Below are 15839 nucleotides of genomic sequence, written 5' to 3' on the forward strand. Positions count from 1 at the left end.
TCTCACTGACTGAAAAAGAGAAACTGGTGAGTCGAAGGCAATAGAAACCTTTAGAGAAAGCAACCATTTTAGCTGAGAGTTCATAAGTACTTTGCGAAGCAAAATCCTAGACTTTAGGAAAGCAGTTCTCTAAAGTGAAGTAGGTATGATTCCATGCCCGGAGACACTCTAAAAAAGGGAGATTAATTAAGAGTCAGCTGGGGAGCTTTGCTGACTATTGAAACCAGTGTGCCTGTACTGGGTGCTCTCCATCCAGTTTTGATTTCTAAAGAACATGTACTGGAATAAAGGGATGAAAATCAAGGATAAATAAATATAAGAGGGCGTGGTGAAAAAAAATGCCAAGAAGATTCATACCCGAAATGACCCTAAAGGTTGAAAACTACCTGCTAAAGACGACAGAACAGTTTTTAAAAAATACGTTTAGAGCAAGAAGAGCAAGGATAGGATAGACATGCAACTCATGGAATAATATCGAATGACTGTATCTTTTTTGTGAAAAAGAATGATTCTAGACTTAAAAGGGTAGTCAATATCATAACCATAAATTGAAGCCTAAGATAGGCAAGGTGTCCCTAAGAAGGCACTCAACTGTTCTAAATGAATTAAAATTACATTGCAGAGTGGTGAGAGGGCTTGCGGATTGGATGGCCCAGTCACAGCTGCTGAAGTTTTGGGACTGCGGTATGGGTGACGTATGTCAGAAGACTGGAGACCTTAGTATTGGCTTTGGTTTTGAAAAGGGACAGAAAGCACATGGGGTCCTTAGATTAGGCACGGGACATCATGTTGATTGAGTGCAAAATCCTAAAACAGGTTATTAAAAGGATGATTTGGTAACGCTTAAGAAAAAAGTAGTAACCGTCAGAAGGCAGCATAAATTCTCTAAGAACAAGTCATGTTAGACAAATCTCATTTCATTTCTATTTTTGATATCATTATTGGATTGGCAGATCAGTGAAAATGTAGGCACTCTCTATCTGGATATCAGCAAGGCATTTGACAAGGTCTCTCATGATATGCCTGTGAACAAGATGGAGAAATGTGGGTTGTATGCTAGTAAAAGAATGCTGCCGGATGGATAAATGTCAACCTGCTGGGAGGTTTCCAGTGGCATGCCACCGAGCTCTGACCTTAATATTATCCTATATAACATTTTTATTAATGACTTACATAAAAATGAGGAAAACATACCTAACAAACTTACAGATGATACAGTTATGAGAGCAATAGAATGCAAATATTGGGTTGGCCAAAAAGTTCGTTCGGGCTTGCAACCTCTTATGGAAAAAACCCGAACGAACTTTCTGGCCAACCCAATACTTTGTATGGCAGAATTAGAATTCAGCTACATATCCACAGGTTAACAAGATGAAATCAAATTAGGCCAAATCAAAGCTCTAAACCTATTTACACCTACATCTTCCCAATCCCAAACACACAATTAAAATACCCACCAACTCTATAGAATAACTAAAATGTGGCTTAGCCTCAGAACTCGTTTAAAAGTTTTAAGAGTTTAGTTACTTAGTGTTTTCGGTGTGTATCAGTAGTGTTATGTGTTCACCAAAAATGCTGATATTGGAGTAGACGGTCTGGCATTAAGAGAAACTTTTAGTTAGAACAGGGGAGACATCTGATTGTTGGTCATAGCACAAATTCCTGAATGAGTCAGTCAAGTTGATTGTCTGCTGAGACTTCCATCTAAGGGACATCAGATCTGCTCCCAGCTCTTGCTCAGGGGCAGCCATAGGTGTCCATGCTGTTGCTTTTTAAATCACATGATCTTTCTCTCCCCTTAGTCTCAACTGACTGAGAGAATAACTGACAGGGCTTGCCAAGAAACTTAAACACTGCCTGGTACAAAAGGGATGAACTGGGCTAATCAAATTCACTCTCTTAGGTTTTTAAACCTAGAGCTAGCAGGAGAATTAGGCAGGTAGCAACGGGACAGGCACTGAAGGGATAAAGTAAGAGGTGTTGGGAGGTATACTTGGAGTCACGTAGTGCAATGAAAACCTGACATTGCTATGAGAAGGTAGAAACTATGTGGTAGACAAAAGAAATATTAAGCTGACAATAAGCTATTGGACAAAGAAAAAGACAGAGAGTGGCAGAACTGCAGAGAACTGCTGAGTCATATTGGTGCCAGAGATCTATAGGCCTTATCCTTCCTTGTGGGTTGACCCAGTATTTCCTGGGTTCCCAGGGAGAGATAACAGTCTTAAAAAGATGTTCTCAATTATTTGAGGCAATTTGAATGACCTCTGCTCCTTTCAACCAAAGAGCCTAATAACCTATACCTGCATTCAACCTTGGCCGTGACACTTCAAGAGCAGTCTGGACAGACTGGAGTATGTTCTAAGGGAAGAGACCAGGATGGAGGATTTGAAACCAGTTAATGTGAAGAGCAAGTGAAGGAACTGAGGAAACATTTAGTAGAGAAGTATCAGCAACAGTGAAGGGCTGTCAGGTGTGAGAGGGTTTTTATTTATTTTGTGAGACCCTAGAACTAGACCTGGGAGGAATGGGTAGAGTTAAGAGGTGGGAGATTTTGGTTCAATAAGACTCTTCCGGTAGTTGTCTGAGATGAAATGGAATGCCTTAGGAATGAGTCCATTCCCTATTTTGGAGATATTGAGGCAGAAGCAGGTAACCGCTTAGTAGGGAGAGCAAGATTACCTTTAAATTCTATAATGCTTTATGATGTATAAGGCACATTCTGTTACACTAGCTTGATCTTCTTAACAATCTGTTGAGACAGGCATTTTTATTTATTTATTTATTTTTTAAATCGAAGTATAGCTGGCTTACATATCTACTGTTTTATTTATTTATTTTTTGGCCATGCTGTGCAGCAGGCGGGATCTTAGTTCCCCAACCAGGGATCGAACCCATGCCCCGTGCATTGGGAGCGTGGAGTCTTAACCACTGGACTGCCAGGGAAGTCCCGAGACAGGCAATTTTATATTCATGTTTACAGAGCGGTATGTCACACAGCTCATAATTAAGTGCCAGGGTACTCACAGAGTTACCTTCTATTGACTACATGTGAAATGAACACTGTAAAGGATATATCTGGAAAACGCTTGCTGATCAAGCTGATAGGGTTTCTAGGTTTTTTAAAATTCATCTTTGTGATGTTGAATATATTTTCAAATGTACTAAAAAGGTACTCTCTCTCTGCTCAGTCTCACATGAAAACTTATGTTCTTCTCTGCGTCTTATGAAACTGAGACCAATTAATACATTCCTTGCATAGATACAGAAGGTCCGTGGGTGCAGTTTGTACAAACATGCCTAGATGTACATTTCAAATAAGAATAGTTTTCTCTCCCCATTTGCCTGAGCCCATTCCCCACCCTCCTTCCAGATTTCCTGTTATTTGGCTTCTTAGATGAAAGAAGTGTGTTTGCTTATCAAGATTGCTAGTTAACCAGATTGGCCCACTGCTTTCTTAGCTATCACTAGGCCCTGCAAAGGAATTAAAAGAAGAGTGAGTAAATCACCACCGTCAGTGAAAACTCCCTGAAGATATACATTGCTCTCTGCTTCTCTCACTTCATTCACTTCCCTGCCTTTCAATTTAAAAATCAAAAAAAAAGGAACGATACACAAACCTTATCACTAGCACAGTGATAATTCAGTTATCTTCACCATCGGTGCTGACTGCTATTTTATCTCTTGGGAAAGATTAGAAATACCAGTTTATGAAACTATTTAATCTAGTTAGTGATGGATGATACAGAGTTTCCTGGATTTGGGCCATAGTGCCATCAGTTTGTTGGTGGCGACATATTTCTGATGCTATGGCTGGCATTTAAGTTAATATGTTGCTAAAGAAAAATAGTCTTATAATGTGAGCTTATTAGTCTTCCCCTTTCCATTCCAATTCTCAGATTTTTGGGATAGAAGTTGATCAGAGTTGACACCAGACATTGCTTATGAAGTGATATATTATACGTACAGTGTTTACACACAGATGTGTTTAGAAAAAGCTTTGGTGGTAGATCTAAAGACGACATATAGAAGACAAGGGAAAGCCCTTCAGTTTAACAAGATAACAGAATACTATGTTTTATTAGTTAATGTTTTTCTACTTTAATAGAAAGTTGTAATTTTTCACTTGAGAGAGTAACTAGAAATGATGAATAATTTCTCAATTAATCGCATCTAGTGCTAAAGTCTATTATGATCAAGGCACCTAGAACTGTGGAGGAGTAGAACTTTAATCACCTGACAAAGATTTGAGGAGGAATCTGGAAACCTACTATATGAAGCAACAGAAAAGCAGAGGCAAACTTTTTGCTCAAAAGATCAAACTTCATCCTAAAGGTAGAATCAAGTTTTTGAAATTACACATGGACTTCCGATGGAGTAAATCCTTTTTAAAAATGTTTGAAGGCAACTTACTTTGTCAAAGAATCTCAAAATAAATAAAATGTAAACTATCGCTGTTCCTCCAATTGTGTCTGGATTTTCCTGTAATATCGCAGCATCTTAAAACAAGGGACAATTGTCTTTTCCTTCGAGGATACAATGACAGTTTGGGTAATTGCTTGGTTTCCTGTGTTTTTTGTGGGTGTCCACCACAGGGGTGTTGATGCACCTGTGGTTTCCTCTTTACACGGGCGTCTGCTTTGGTCTGTGGCTGTGCCTGGATCTAGATGGTGTGCCTGTGGAGGGGTCTGCCTTTTTGCCCAGGCATCTGGGTGTGTATCTGTGTATTTGTGGGTCTCTGCAGATGTCTGTGCGTTTCTGCACTCAGTGGAATCATCCTGTGCCAATATTTAAGTTCAGTGGGATCGATAATAGCTCAAGTACCTGGTCTCCAATGGAATGTTGCTATTCAAGACCCAGCTGTTATGCAGATGAACTGAATCCTGTGTACTGGTTGGGGGAGCTGGAGCGGCTGGGCTGGGCTGGCTGCGGGTAGTCATTGATCTCCTCTGGAGAGAGTCAGCCGCAGGGGGTGGCTTCCTGGCGCAGGTGCAGGCGTGCGGAGGCGGCGGCGGCGGCGGGAGGGGTCTGAAGGTGAACTGGTTGTGTGAGCTGCTCTGCATGTCTAAAGAGGAGAGAAGAAGAAAAACACAAAATAGACACAGACTCTCTCACTTGGCAGGCAGGAAAACACAGCACGGCAGACTTATCAGGATTTCAGAATAATATAACCTGTGGGGTGGGGGGAGAGTCTGAAGTTCAGTCTACTTGTAAAAATGTCACTTAACTTACAAAAACACGTGCAGCATGCTTATGAAATGTAAAACATTCACAGTTGCATTTACATGTAAATTCTTCAGGGCTATAGCAGCTCAAAAGTAAATGAGGTCGCCTCACACAATTTGTCATCGTTTCTCCTACTGAACAAATAAATCATCAACAAGACACTGAATTACAGAACAGAAGTGAGCCGATTTCCATCGGTTGCAAAAGCCTCACTTTGGAAAATACCAGTGAAAGGGACAAATTTGTTGCAAGGAAAATCATTCGACACTTCAAATAAAAGTATAAGGCCACCTTCTGGCTTTCCTCAGGAAAGGATGCTAGCCTGCCTACGTGGGAGAAAAACAGCTCACAAGCGTGTAACAACTGTGTGAGACTAATCTCTCTGCCAGCCCCCCAACTCAGAGTGCTACTTGTAAAAGGTAGGCCAGAAGGAGTTTGTTCAGATTGTTACACGTATTTCCACGGCCGTGCAAAGCACAGTCCACACTCCACCCCCCTTTGCCACACCTTTCTAGAAGCTCTACCATATTAGCTGCAGCTTAGGCAGCACATAAACTGTTCTTTCTGCCTGTTTGCAGAGGGGGCAGCCTGGGACAGTGGGCCTCAGACTTCTGTTGTTGCTATTGTTTGGTATTTTTCCTCTGTTTTCCTGGCAGGCACACATATACACGGTAAGTTAGAATTTGGCTCATGAGAAATACCCCAATTAAACCTTTGTGAAAAGAAATCACTATTGTAGTTGATAACCACCTCTCTTTCACAGGAGAAACATAGTAGATGTCAAGTGATTTCTTGTAACACCAGCACATTCAAGATGAACTTTGTAGACAGCATGGCTTTGTCCCACCTCCCAAATGACTGAGAGTTGAAAAGCAGAAAAATGCCAGAGGCTTTCGATGCCCAGCAAAGGGCTCAGCTGGTTTGTGCTGAGACTCACTTTGCAGTGGCTGATCACAGAAAAAAAAAAAAAAAATTCACTCTTTTCAACCCTTCCACCTCAAACTTGAATTCTGAAGACACTGGCATCATTTTCGTCTTTTAAAACGATACTAGTGCCCCAAGAGCATGACAAATTCTTGGCTGTGTTCTCTAGTACAGGTGGCTCTCCCTTTAAATAAGCTTGCTATATGAAGAAAGGAACTGTACAAAAGATAAGGAGTGGTGATCATTCATTTTATACAAAGAATTCCTTTAGAAAGTCAGCTACCCTTGTATATTTAAAAGGAACTAAAATGCTTCATGAATTTTCTAAATCACCCCCATTACTCCAGGCCCAGCCCAAATCCCATATCCACTAAAAATATCATCACAAGTACTTAACATCTCATTAATTTTTTTAAACCTCTGGGCTCATACTCATAACCATAACCAGAAGCATGCTTTCCATCCTTGGGGCTCAAAGAAGCATTGAATGCTGGAACCCAAAACACCTGGGGAGACTCTAATTTTGTAGATGACAAAACTGATGCCCAGAGAATTGCTTGTCCAGACACTTGGCAAGTTAGTGGCACGGCCAAGATCAGAACTCACACCTCCTGACTCTGGCCAGTACTCCGTTCACTGTCTTGCAGATCTCTGTAATACAAGTTCTCTTTACTTCCTTAAGATACAGAGATACAGATTCCTCCACATTTTCTGGATTCTTCACTTATGACATACCACCTGCACTGCAGTTATTTGCTTCTATGTCTGCTCCCCTCTTAGACCGTTACAAAGGAATGCATAGTGGTGTAATGGTGTGCAGCACAGCATAGTGGAAAGGGCACAGAACTTGCGGGTACGAAAAACCTGGGTTTGAGTTCTGCCTCTACCGTTTGGAAGTTTTACCCCCTCATATGTAAAATGGAGATAATAAGCCTTTTTCCTAATAATTGACTTTAATTCATGTAAAATGTGCTCAGACGTAGTATGTCAGTGACTGTCTTTTGAAGGTAGCAGGAGTATAAAACTTTAAGACTGGAGAATTCCTTGGTGGTCCAGTGGTTAGGGTTCCGCCCTTTCACTGCTAGGAGGCTGGGTTCAATCCCTGGTCAGGGAACTAAGATCCCGCAAGCAGCGCAGCACGGTCGAGAAAAAAAAAAAAAAGAGAGAGACTGGAATTGACCATAGGAATCACCTAGTTCAGCCCTCCCTCATTCCCTCTCCATTTTACAGCTGAGGAACCCAAGGCTCAGACAGGTGAAGTGATTTGTTCAAAGTCATTCACCTTGTATGAATTTGCCTGCCTGTCTGATGATTCCCAGCCCAGAACTCTTTGCATTATACGACTCTAGAAAATAAATGACTCTCTTCTCTGACTTCAACACTTACTATTTTTATCATAAAATTGGCTTCTGAGTTTGCAATTTTACAACATTCCCTTGCTATTCCATGTTTTTGTCCTATCTCCCCAAAGGGACAACATGTTTCTTAGAGCAAATCACCTTCTACCTTTCTTGAATGCCACGTAACATTGAGCACAGTGCTGGGTACAGAGTGAGATCCCTAAAAGTTTTTATTGATAGAAAAGTGTTTCACTGGTCTGTGGGACCTAGAGAACCACCCTTAAGGTTCCCTTGGCTCTTTCATTCTGATAGAGCCACTGGATTTCTAGACAGCTCATAGAGCACCAGGTTTCCCCCTTGGAGGTCTCAGTGGCATCTCTCCCAGAGCCATGGGGAAGGACAATGATACCCTGAAGAGGGTGCTGAAAATCATGCCCTCCAAGATGTGAAAAGAGCAGCAGTGACACACTCTACAGATTTGTCACCTAAATACATGAACTTAATGATGCAAGGAAGGGAAGCAAAAGGTGGGAGCCCAGAGTTAGAAAGAAAAGGAATCAATTTTAGGTCTTGTGTTCAGAACACCTTCCAAGCAACGCGTGTGGCATCTACTAGCCTAATGAGTAGGTGTTTCTGTCAGTACAGTTGTTCGAAAGAAAGAAAGTTCCTGTTCAGTACAATTGTTCAAAAGAAAGGATCACTCATTATCATTTGGATTTAGTGCTTGTTGGATCTCCTCAAAATCTTTGCAACTCCTTTCTAATTATGAAAAATGATAAAAATTCTACTTCATTGAAAAGTACAATCATTCTATTATTATAACATATTATATCATTTCTTCCATAGGTAGTACTGCTTTGTATAGTCATTATGATTATATACATCGATTATATGTATTGAAAACATATATTTTGATTATATATATGTATATTTTTATTTATATCTATTTTATTGTCTATTTTTGTTTCCACATTTTAAATATGCAGAGGTTTCCCTACTTGTTAATACTGTCTTTAAAATTCAGAATATTGGACTGAGTGGAATATATCCGGATCTTAAGCCTTTATGAAATGCAAATCATCTCGGCTTCATTCTTTTTTTCACCTCAGGAAAAAGATGGGGAATGCACTGGTTCCCTCCCAAATGAAGTAATTTAATCCTTGGGCTCCATGAAATGGGATTTCTCAACATTAAATACTAATAAAAAATACATTAGGGTTCAGTGTCAGGAGCTCTAGAACACCAGTTCCAAGGGGTTAAGAGTCACATGCACTCACTTCCAAATGTATCTGGCAACCATACGTTTCTGTGCCCAAGAGAGAGATGCAAGGGAGAAGGGGGGAGTAGTGATTATGCAAATATGGGTATCCAGACATACTTATAAAGCTTTCTGAAAGTAAATTAAATTTTCAGATGGAAAGGTCTAATTCACATAATATACTTGGATGGGAGCCAGTTTCAGGTTTAAGGTCCTAAAATAACTTGGAAAGAAAATCTCTCGGGGGGTGGCGGGGTAGGCGTCCTCCAAACTCTATATCCAAGGCATTTTAGGTGTGGCAGAGCTGTTAACTGAAGTATAAGCCTTCAGAAAAAACATTATCCTTGTTGTCAAAAGGTAAGTGGGAGAAGAAAGTTGTCATGCATAGATTTTTTTTTTTCCTCTTTTTCTGCAAATAAACCTTCTTCTGGATCATGTGTTAGAGAAACTTTTCACCAGAAGTTAGAATATATCTGCCCAGAAACACTGTGTGGGAACTTCTCAAGGTATCCGTCAGGGTGTTTTACCCCTTTCATTTCATTAACACATACGGTCAATTCAGCTATAAGGTGATGTTTGCATTTTGAAAATCCATTGCACATCACAAAATCATGCATGGCTTATGGGAAAAATGGGGTTTGGGCACAATACCTGAATGTGCTTGTGAAAGTGGGTGTCAGAAGGGTTGCAACTTGTGAGTTATTGTGAAGTGGTGGAAGGAGGGTTATCTGAATCAGACAGAAAGTTCTAACACCAGATGTGGATGGGCAAGGCTTCTAATACATGTGGTGAACGAAGAGAGCTGGTGGATGTTTCAGATGTAAGCATGTGTGCATTTTGTGTATTCCTCCATGGCTCTATCTGCTGTATGCAGTTTCCTGCACTCACCTAGTATTTTTAACAGATGGAATCGCACATATGCAAACATGCAATTTCTCTTATGTTCAAATTATTCTCAAATATACCAATAGCATGGGAACAAATTAATGTTTTCAAAACATGCACTGTAGCAGAACTGACTGTACTGGCAAAATAACTTTCAGTAGGTGTTAAAAAAAATATTGTCATTAATATGGTAAAGTCAAATAGATAATTTTTCTTGAACAATTTGACCAAAGTAGACACTTTGGTCTAGTAGTAGTAGTAGTAGGCCTAGTTTTTCAAACTCCATGTACTTAATTAATTCATTGATCATTCTTTTCTATAGTGACACTATGACAATACCCCCCAAAATATGTTTTTTCCCAAAGTCACTATACAGGTATACGTTGCAAAAGGGGGTGCATATATTCCTATAGCTCTAGGAAAAGGTCACAGAAGGTCAGAGAACATGTCTGTACTTCCTCACTTTAGTCTTTGTTTCATTACCTCATTGGCCAAAGCAGGGATAGCTCCACAATGCTTTGACTGCAATTCTGGAATTGAAAAAATGTCTGAAAATGGAGGGTTTTTTTCTAACTCATTGGTGGGAAAACCTAACCAGAACTGATATGAGGATATTTACAGTCTTTATGTATTTCATTTAGTGAATTCTCCTACCTTTAGCTACAAAAATACTGATGCATTTTATTAAGAGGTGCTGGCCCACATCCCAATCCAGGGGTTGCACAACAGACAGTATATATTTATGCCATTGCCTTTATAAAGTCTGAAAAATTCTAAATTCTTTAACAAGTGGACCCCAAAGATTTTGTATAAAGGGTTATGGGGCTGTATTAGTATTTAACCACCTCTCTGAACTCTTATAAGGCAAAATTAATTAACACTTCTGAAGACCTTAGTAATCTACATGAGCAAAGAACATCAGGGCACCAAGGGTTATGGCCATAACTACTTATGTCAAGTCTCTTGAGGCCAATTGTAAGCCTTTAGTTCCTTGGGTTGGTTTTCTGAGCTGTTCTCCCTCCCAGGAAGGAGAGGGGATAAAAAAAAAAAACAGGTTTAAAAGAAAGAAGAGAGGTTTATTAGTAATATTAACTATTCCTACTAATTCTAAATGTATCAATATATTACTACTTTATAGTACTTGTCACAAGGAGCTTTCACAACCAGTGAGGACATAGTTTATACATTTGCATGTTATGGCTAATATCCATTAACTTGATAGTGTTCAGTGATCGTCAAATTAGTCTTAAGTGTATCTGGCTGTTGACATTTCTGTTCTTAACCTTATAATTATTATTAGAGGCTCAAAGAATATGAAGGTAAGAAAATTGGTTTTCCAAAGAAAATTGAACAAGTATACCTTATTACTCTTCTGGCTCAAATAATACTGCCTTAATATTAATATACTAACAACCTTTAATAAAAGCAGATTCATTAGTTAAATAAACCATCAGATTGAGAACAGAAATAAAGTCTATTACATAGCTAATGCTTAATAGGTATTTGTGTGTATGTATTGGCATGTGAATGAGTGAGACATAGACAACAACAGAAAGAGGCAGAAGGAAAGAGAAACAGAGAGGAGAATTCGCAATGAAAGCAGATGACTGCAGGAGAAGAGTCACAGAAGCGCTGGGGGAAAGCCAACAATAATAAATTATAATGTCATCCAGTTTACATGGTTTCAATCGGGTTCTGGATTACTGCCCTCTGCCTGCTCCCGAGCCCTGCAGTGTTTTGTACTATCTTTGAGATTGTGAAGTCCATCCCTTTGAGGACTTTGAATGGTCCTCTCACTAAGCCAGCAAGTAAGAGAGTATGCTCTATTAATTTTTGTCAGTTAAGCTGATCTTCGTTACAACCACTAGAAATAAAGGTCAACAGTGAAGCACCTACTATCCTTTGACATGTTTGTGCTGAAACACATATTTGCACTTCAGTCTCTCCATAAGCTGATGCTTATCTTCAAAGGATGTGCTAGTCTACCTCCAGAAAATCTAAACTTTCTATTTTCTAGGTCTCATTAATTTCTTTTCCTGTTTTCCAGTGTGTTGTACAAGCATAACAAAGAGTTAAATATCCACAAGGCAGCCCTCCCGCAATCCATTTCTCCTTGTCTCTGTTTTTGGGGGAACCCAACTGTGCTACACGCTGTATCGGCTTTACATAGTGCAATCTCAGGCCAATCTTAGCCAATCTCAGGCATAATAGTCAATATTCCTGCCAATAAATGCCTGGTCTGTTAACTCAGTCAACTCTCTGACATAGATTAAGACAAACAAACTAGGACTTTACAACCAAAAAAAAAAAAAAGGAGAGGACTGTGGCTAAATGCTATTTTGCTTAAATTACTAATGTAAATGTTTAAACTATCTAATTTTCTTGGTTGTGAAAATACAAGAAGGATACATCTTTGCTTATGTTTTCAGAGTAATTTGGCAATGTTAAAAAAAAAAGAAAAGAAAAATGAAGCCAATACATTTTATTACCTATTTATTTTTCTATGCAGAATGGTAAAGAGCTCTACTTCATGGCACAATTTGAAATTTTAAATGTCAAATTCTAAATATTAATATATGATATTAACAATTAAAATCAGTGGTTGGCCAAAGCCTTTTTCACTATGGTCTTGAAGGAAACTCTGTTATCCATTATGTATGAAACATGAAATAGCTAATTGCCCTGTTTTATCTTATGCTGACAATGATGCTGTGGCTTCCATTATTAGTCAGTGAAGTGTATCAAAAAGAAAATATAAAAAAGTAATGATCCTTAAAAGTTCATATTTAGTTTATACTCAAACTAAAGTCGTATGTAGGTATTTCAATTATTTTCAGTCCCCAAGTTCATTATTTATTTGCAAGTAGGTAATGGAGGGTTATGAATTAATTGACAGTGAATCATTTAATAAATTAGCTAATAACAGATATTATGGAATTTTACAAAGTTTTCATTTTCAGAGCTTCATTTTTCATTAGACTATTAAAAATGTTCACCCTATATTTGTTCAAAAAGCAATGGATGAAAATCATTCTAATGTTATTTATGAAAATGGAATTCTGAATGTTTGAAGCACAAATTAAGAAAACATTGTGACTGTGTCTAAAGCTCTAAGAAAAATATTTTTCAAACTACCATATGTTAAATAATGAGGACAAGCTATATTGAGTAATAAAAAACAAAAAGCAAAAGACAAAAAATTCCTAGAGGATAGAAAGAAAGCATGGAGAACTAGGAAAGGCTGGGGAAAGTTTTAGCCCCTCCACCCCAAGCTTTTCTTTTCAAAAAAAGACTGAAGAAAAAGTCCTTCTTATTAACCATTAATAATGTTACATTAAACACCATCTAACAATCATTGCCTGGCTATTTGATGAGAAAGTTCCCCCATACCCTGTAGGTCCTCCCCCCATGAACAACAGGGACCCACGGATGCCCAGTGGAGTGGTGGAGAGGGGTTCCAACATCTATACTTGGAGACTGAAAACATACGTAGTCTCCACCAGGGACAATGGGAAGAGACAGCACTGTTGTGGCAGTATTTACAAGACCCAGATGATTCTCAAATTTCACCCATGTTTTGGTCTATTGCTCTAACTCAGCAGTTCTCTGCTACAGGATCTAAATAAACCAATGTTTTGCAATCGCCTGTTACTACAATAGAGGACTAAAGTTCACAGACAATTTATTTTAAAAATGGTAGATGAAAGTGAATTCAAGGTGATACCTCTAATACACTCTGAGTTACATTTGGATGTGCTTTCCTGGATGGGAGCAAAAGTGGTGGGGCTAGAGTTAGTGCTAGTAATTGGGTACAGCTCTGATCCCATAAACCATTTCCATATCACATGCTTGTAAAATGAGTCTATCCATATCATAGGGATGATGAAAGTTTGGTTATTCTCACCCCCAAAAAAGAAAATGGGGAGGGGGGAATTGGGAAAAAAATCCTGGCATTCTCACAGGAGTGTTTTATACATGTACATGTTATTCAAATATATTGGAGCCAAAAAAAAGGAGAACTGTGATATAAAACACTACTGGCTTCCATCAACCTTTCTGCAGGATATCTTTTGGATTACTGAGGGAATCTCCCAAAAGGTATGGCTGAGAAGCGATAGTTCTGCAGGAAGGAGAGAGTATGCTTTATTTCTGTCTTGCATTCAAGCGTTGCATCTACTTGTCATATATCAAGACCCAGGTCTGAATCATCTTTATAGCTCCCACACACTTAGCTCATAATTTTATTCAATACAGCTTTAAAATTTTGTTTGCAAATTTAATTAATCTGAATGAATTCAAAATTTTAAAGTTTGAATTCAATTAAATTTATTTTTAAAAAACCAATTATAGCCACTATGGTGGGAGAGTATTTGATGATGACAAATACCTTATTTGACTGAATTTTTCACATTCCTACCAGCTGTTTTGGCATTGTGTGGGCACAGCCTGTATCTCAAGTTTTCTGCCTAAAGTGTTCTGAAATGTTCATTGATTAATTCACTCATTATTACAAATTTTCATTTTCTTGTTTTTCAACATGTTATTTTAGTGAGACGTTAAATAGAGTTAATTTTTGGAGAGGTGCCGACATTAAGACCTATTACTAAGCCTGCCTTATAAACTTTGTTTATGCTAAGCTATGCATATTTGACTCATTTTATTTTTCCTTCAAATTCTGATTCATTCCCTCAATTACATTACTGCTTATCTCCCTGGACTCCCTCCAATTTAACTAGGTCTTTATGGTTCCCCAAACAAAATGCAACATTCTGGATGAACATCGCCCAGAATACAAAAAAGTTATCTGAAAAATTCTTTTTAATGATGTCTTCTCACATGTATCCTCAAATTATGTATAGATTGCACTTGAGACTTCATTAACTGGAAGATGGCTAATAAAGTCATGAGAAAGCGGCTCAATTAGGAAATATACTGATATATTGGTATAGATGTGTCTGCTAGTGGATCAAGTGAAAGGTCCATCAAAAATAAGCAAATTAGTGAAATCTATTAATATAACGTTAGACTTGAATGAACAACTGGTGAATTCAGACAAGTTCCTCCCAACTCTCACCCACTGAGATTTAATGTATAGATGCCTTAGGAAAACTAAAAAATTAACTTGTCTCAAGAGGAAGAGTGTCAGCCTGCACAAACAGAAGGAAAAATGAGAACATATGTTGAGGAAACTATGAATATCTGAGACTGCAGTAACAAATAAATATAAATGGTAATCCTAGAAGTTAAGAAAATATTTCATAGGTAGTGATTGATCAGTGTTTCCTTTAAGAAAGTATCTTAAGCAACTTAATTCTTAGTTAAGGTCATTTAAATAACCTTTTTCAAACGGTACTCAGGGGAAACATTTTATGTATGATAGATGAGATGCTGAGAGGGACAGAGGATTTAAACACACATTGCTTATTTGAAGCAGTTCTCAAAGAGACCTCTTGTAGTGCCTGAAATCAGTGAATGAGTGCACAGAAGCTCCTTCCTGTGTATTAATAAGGGGGGTCTGCACCAGGCCAAACTGCAGTGTGATCTGGGTTCATGGTGGGGTGTGATGACAACCTGGACTTGACTCAAGTTTGCTTTGTCAACTGCAAATAAGCACTGCAAAAGATATTAAATAAAATTTGAACACAGGCATGTGTACATGGCTCCATTTGCCTCCCTTGTACTTCATGAAAGCAAGCCTTGATGTGGTGGTTGGTAGCCTACACAGAGTGAAGTGTCTAACGGGGGAAAGAACATAGTATTACAGGATTGTTCTCTTTTGTACCCCCAGATTCATTAGCATTTGGAAACAGCTTATGTAAAGCATAATTCTGTGACTCAGACAGTCACATCATGCAGGGTAAATGTCCAACCAGCTCCCTGATCTTCAAATTCTTGCTATGGCCACACTAGGGAAATGTCCCCTTATCTCTCTGCACAATACAAGTTCTAGGTGTTTCCCATTTATTCCCACTTAGGGGATTTACATGGGCAAATCGGGCCACAGTATACCACAGGGCCTTCTCGTAGTAATCATAAAAAGTCAGTTGCAGGTCAAGGTATAGAAATAAAAGGTCAAGTGTGAACCACTATTGAAATACTTTTGGGGGGGGACTTCCTTGGTGGCACAGTGGTTAAGAATCCACCTGCCAATGCAGGGGACACGGGTTCAAGCCCTAGTTCAGGAAGACCTCACATGCCCTGGAGCA

The 15839-nt window shown here is 38.7% G+C and overlaps 1 protein-coding gene across 3 annotated transcripts in view; it reads right to left on the minus strand.

The window, feature by feature from the left end:
* The window catches only part of TENM1 (teneurin transmembrane protein 1), a 570000-nt gene that overhangs the window by 348334 nt on the left and 205827 nt on the right, over positions 1-15839 (minus strand). For all 3 annotated transcript variants that reach the window (XM_068532554.1, XM_068532553.1, XM_068532552.1), the window contains exon 4: positions 4825-5065. In XM_068532554.1, the coding sequence (XP_068388655.1) occupies positions 4825-5065 (241 nt within the window). The remainder of the gene's footprint in view (positions 1-4824; positions 5066-15839) is intronic.

The sequence above is a fragment of the Eschrichtius robustus genome, chromosome X (genome assembly GCF_028021215.1).
Source record: "Eschrichtius robustus isolate mEscRob2 chromosome X, mEscRob2.pri, whole genome shotgun sequence".
In the NCBI taxonomy this organism is placed as follows: domain Eukaryota; kingdom Metazoa; phylum Chordata; class Mammalia; order Artiodactyla; family Eschrichtiidae; genus Eschrichtius; species Eschrichtius robustus.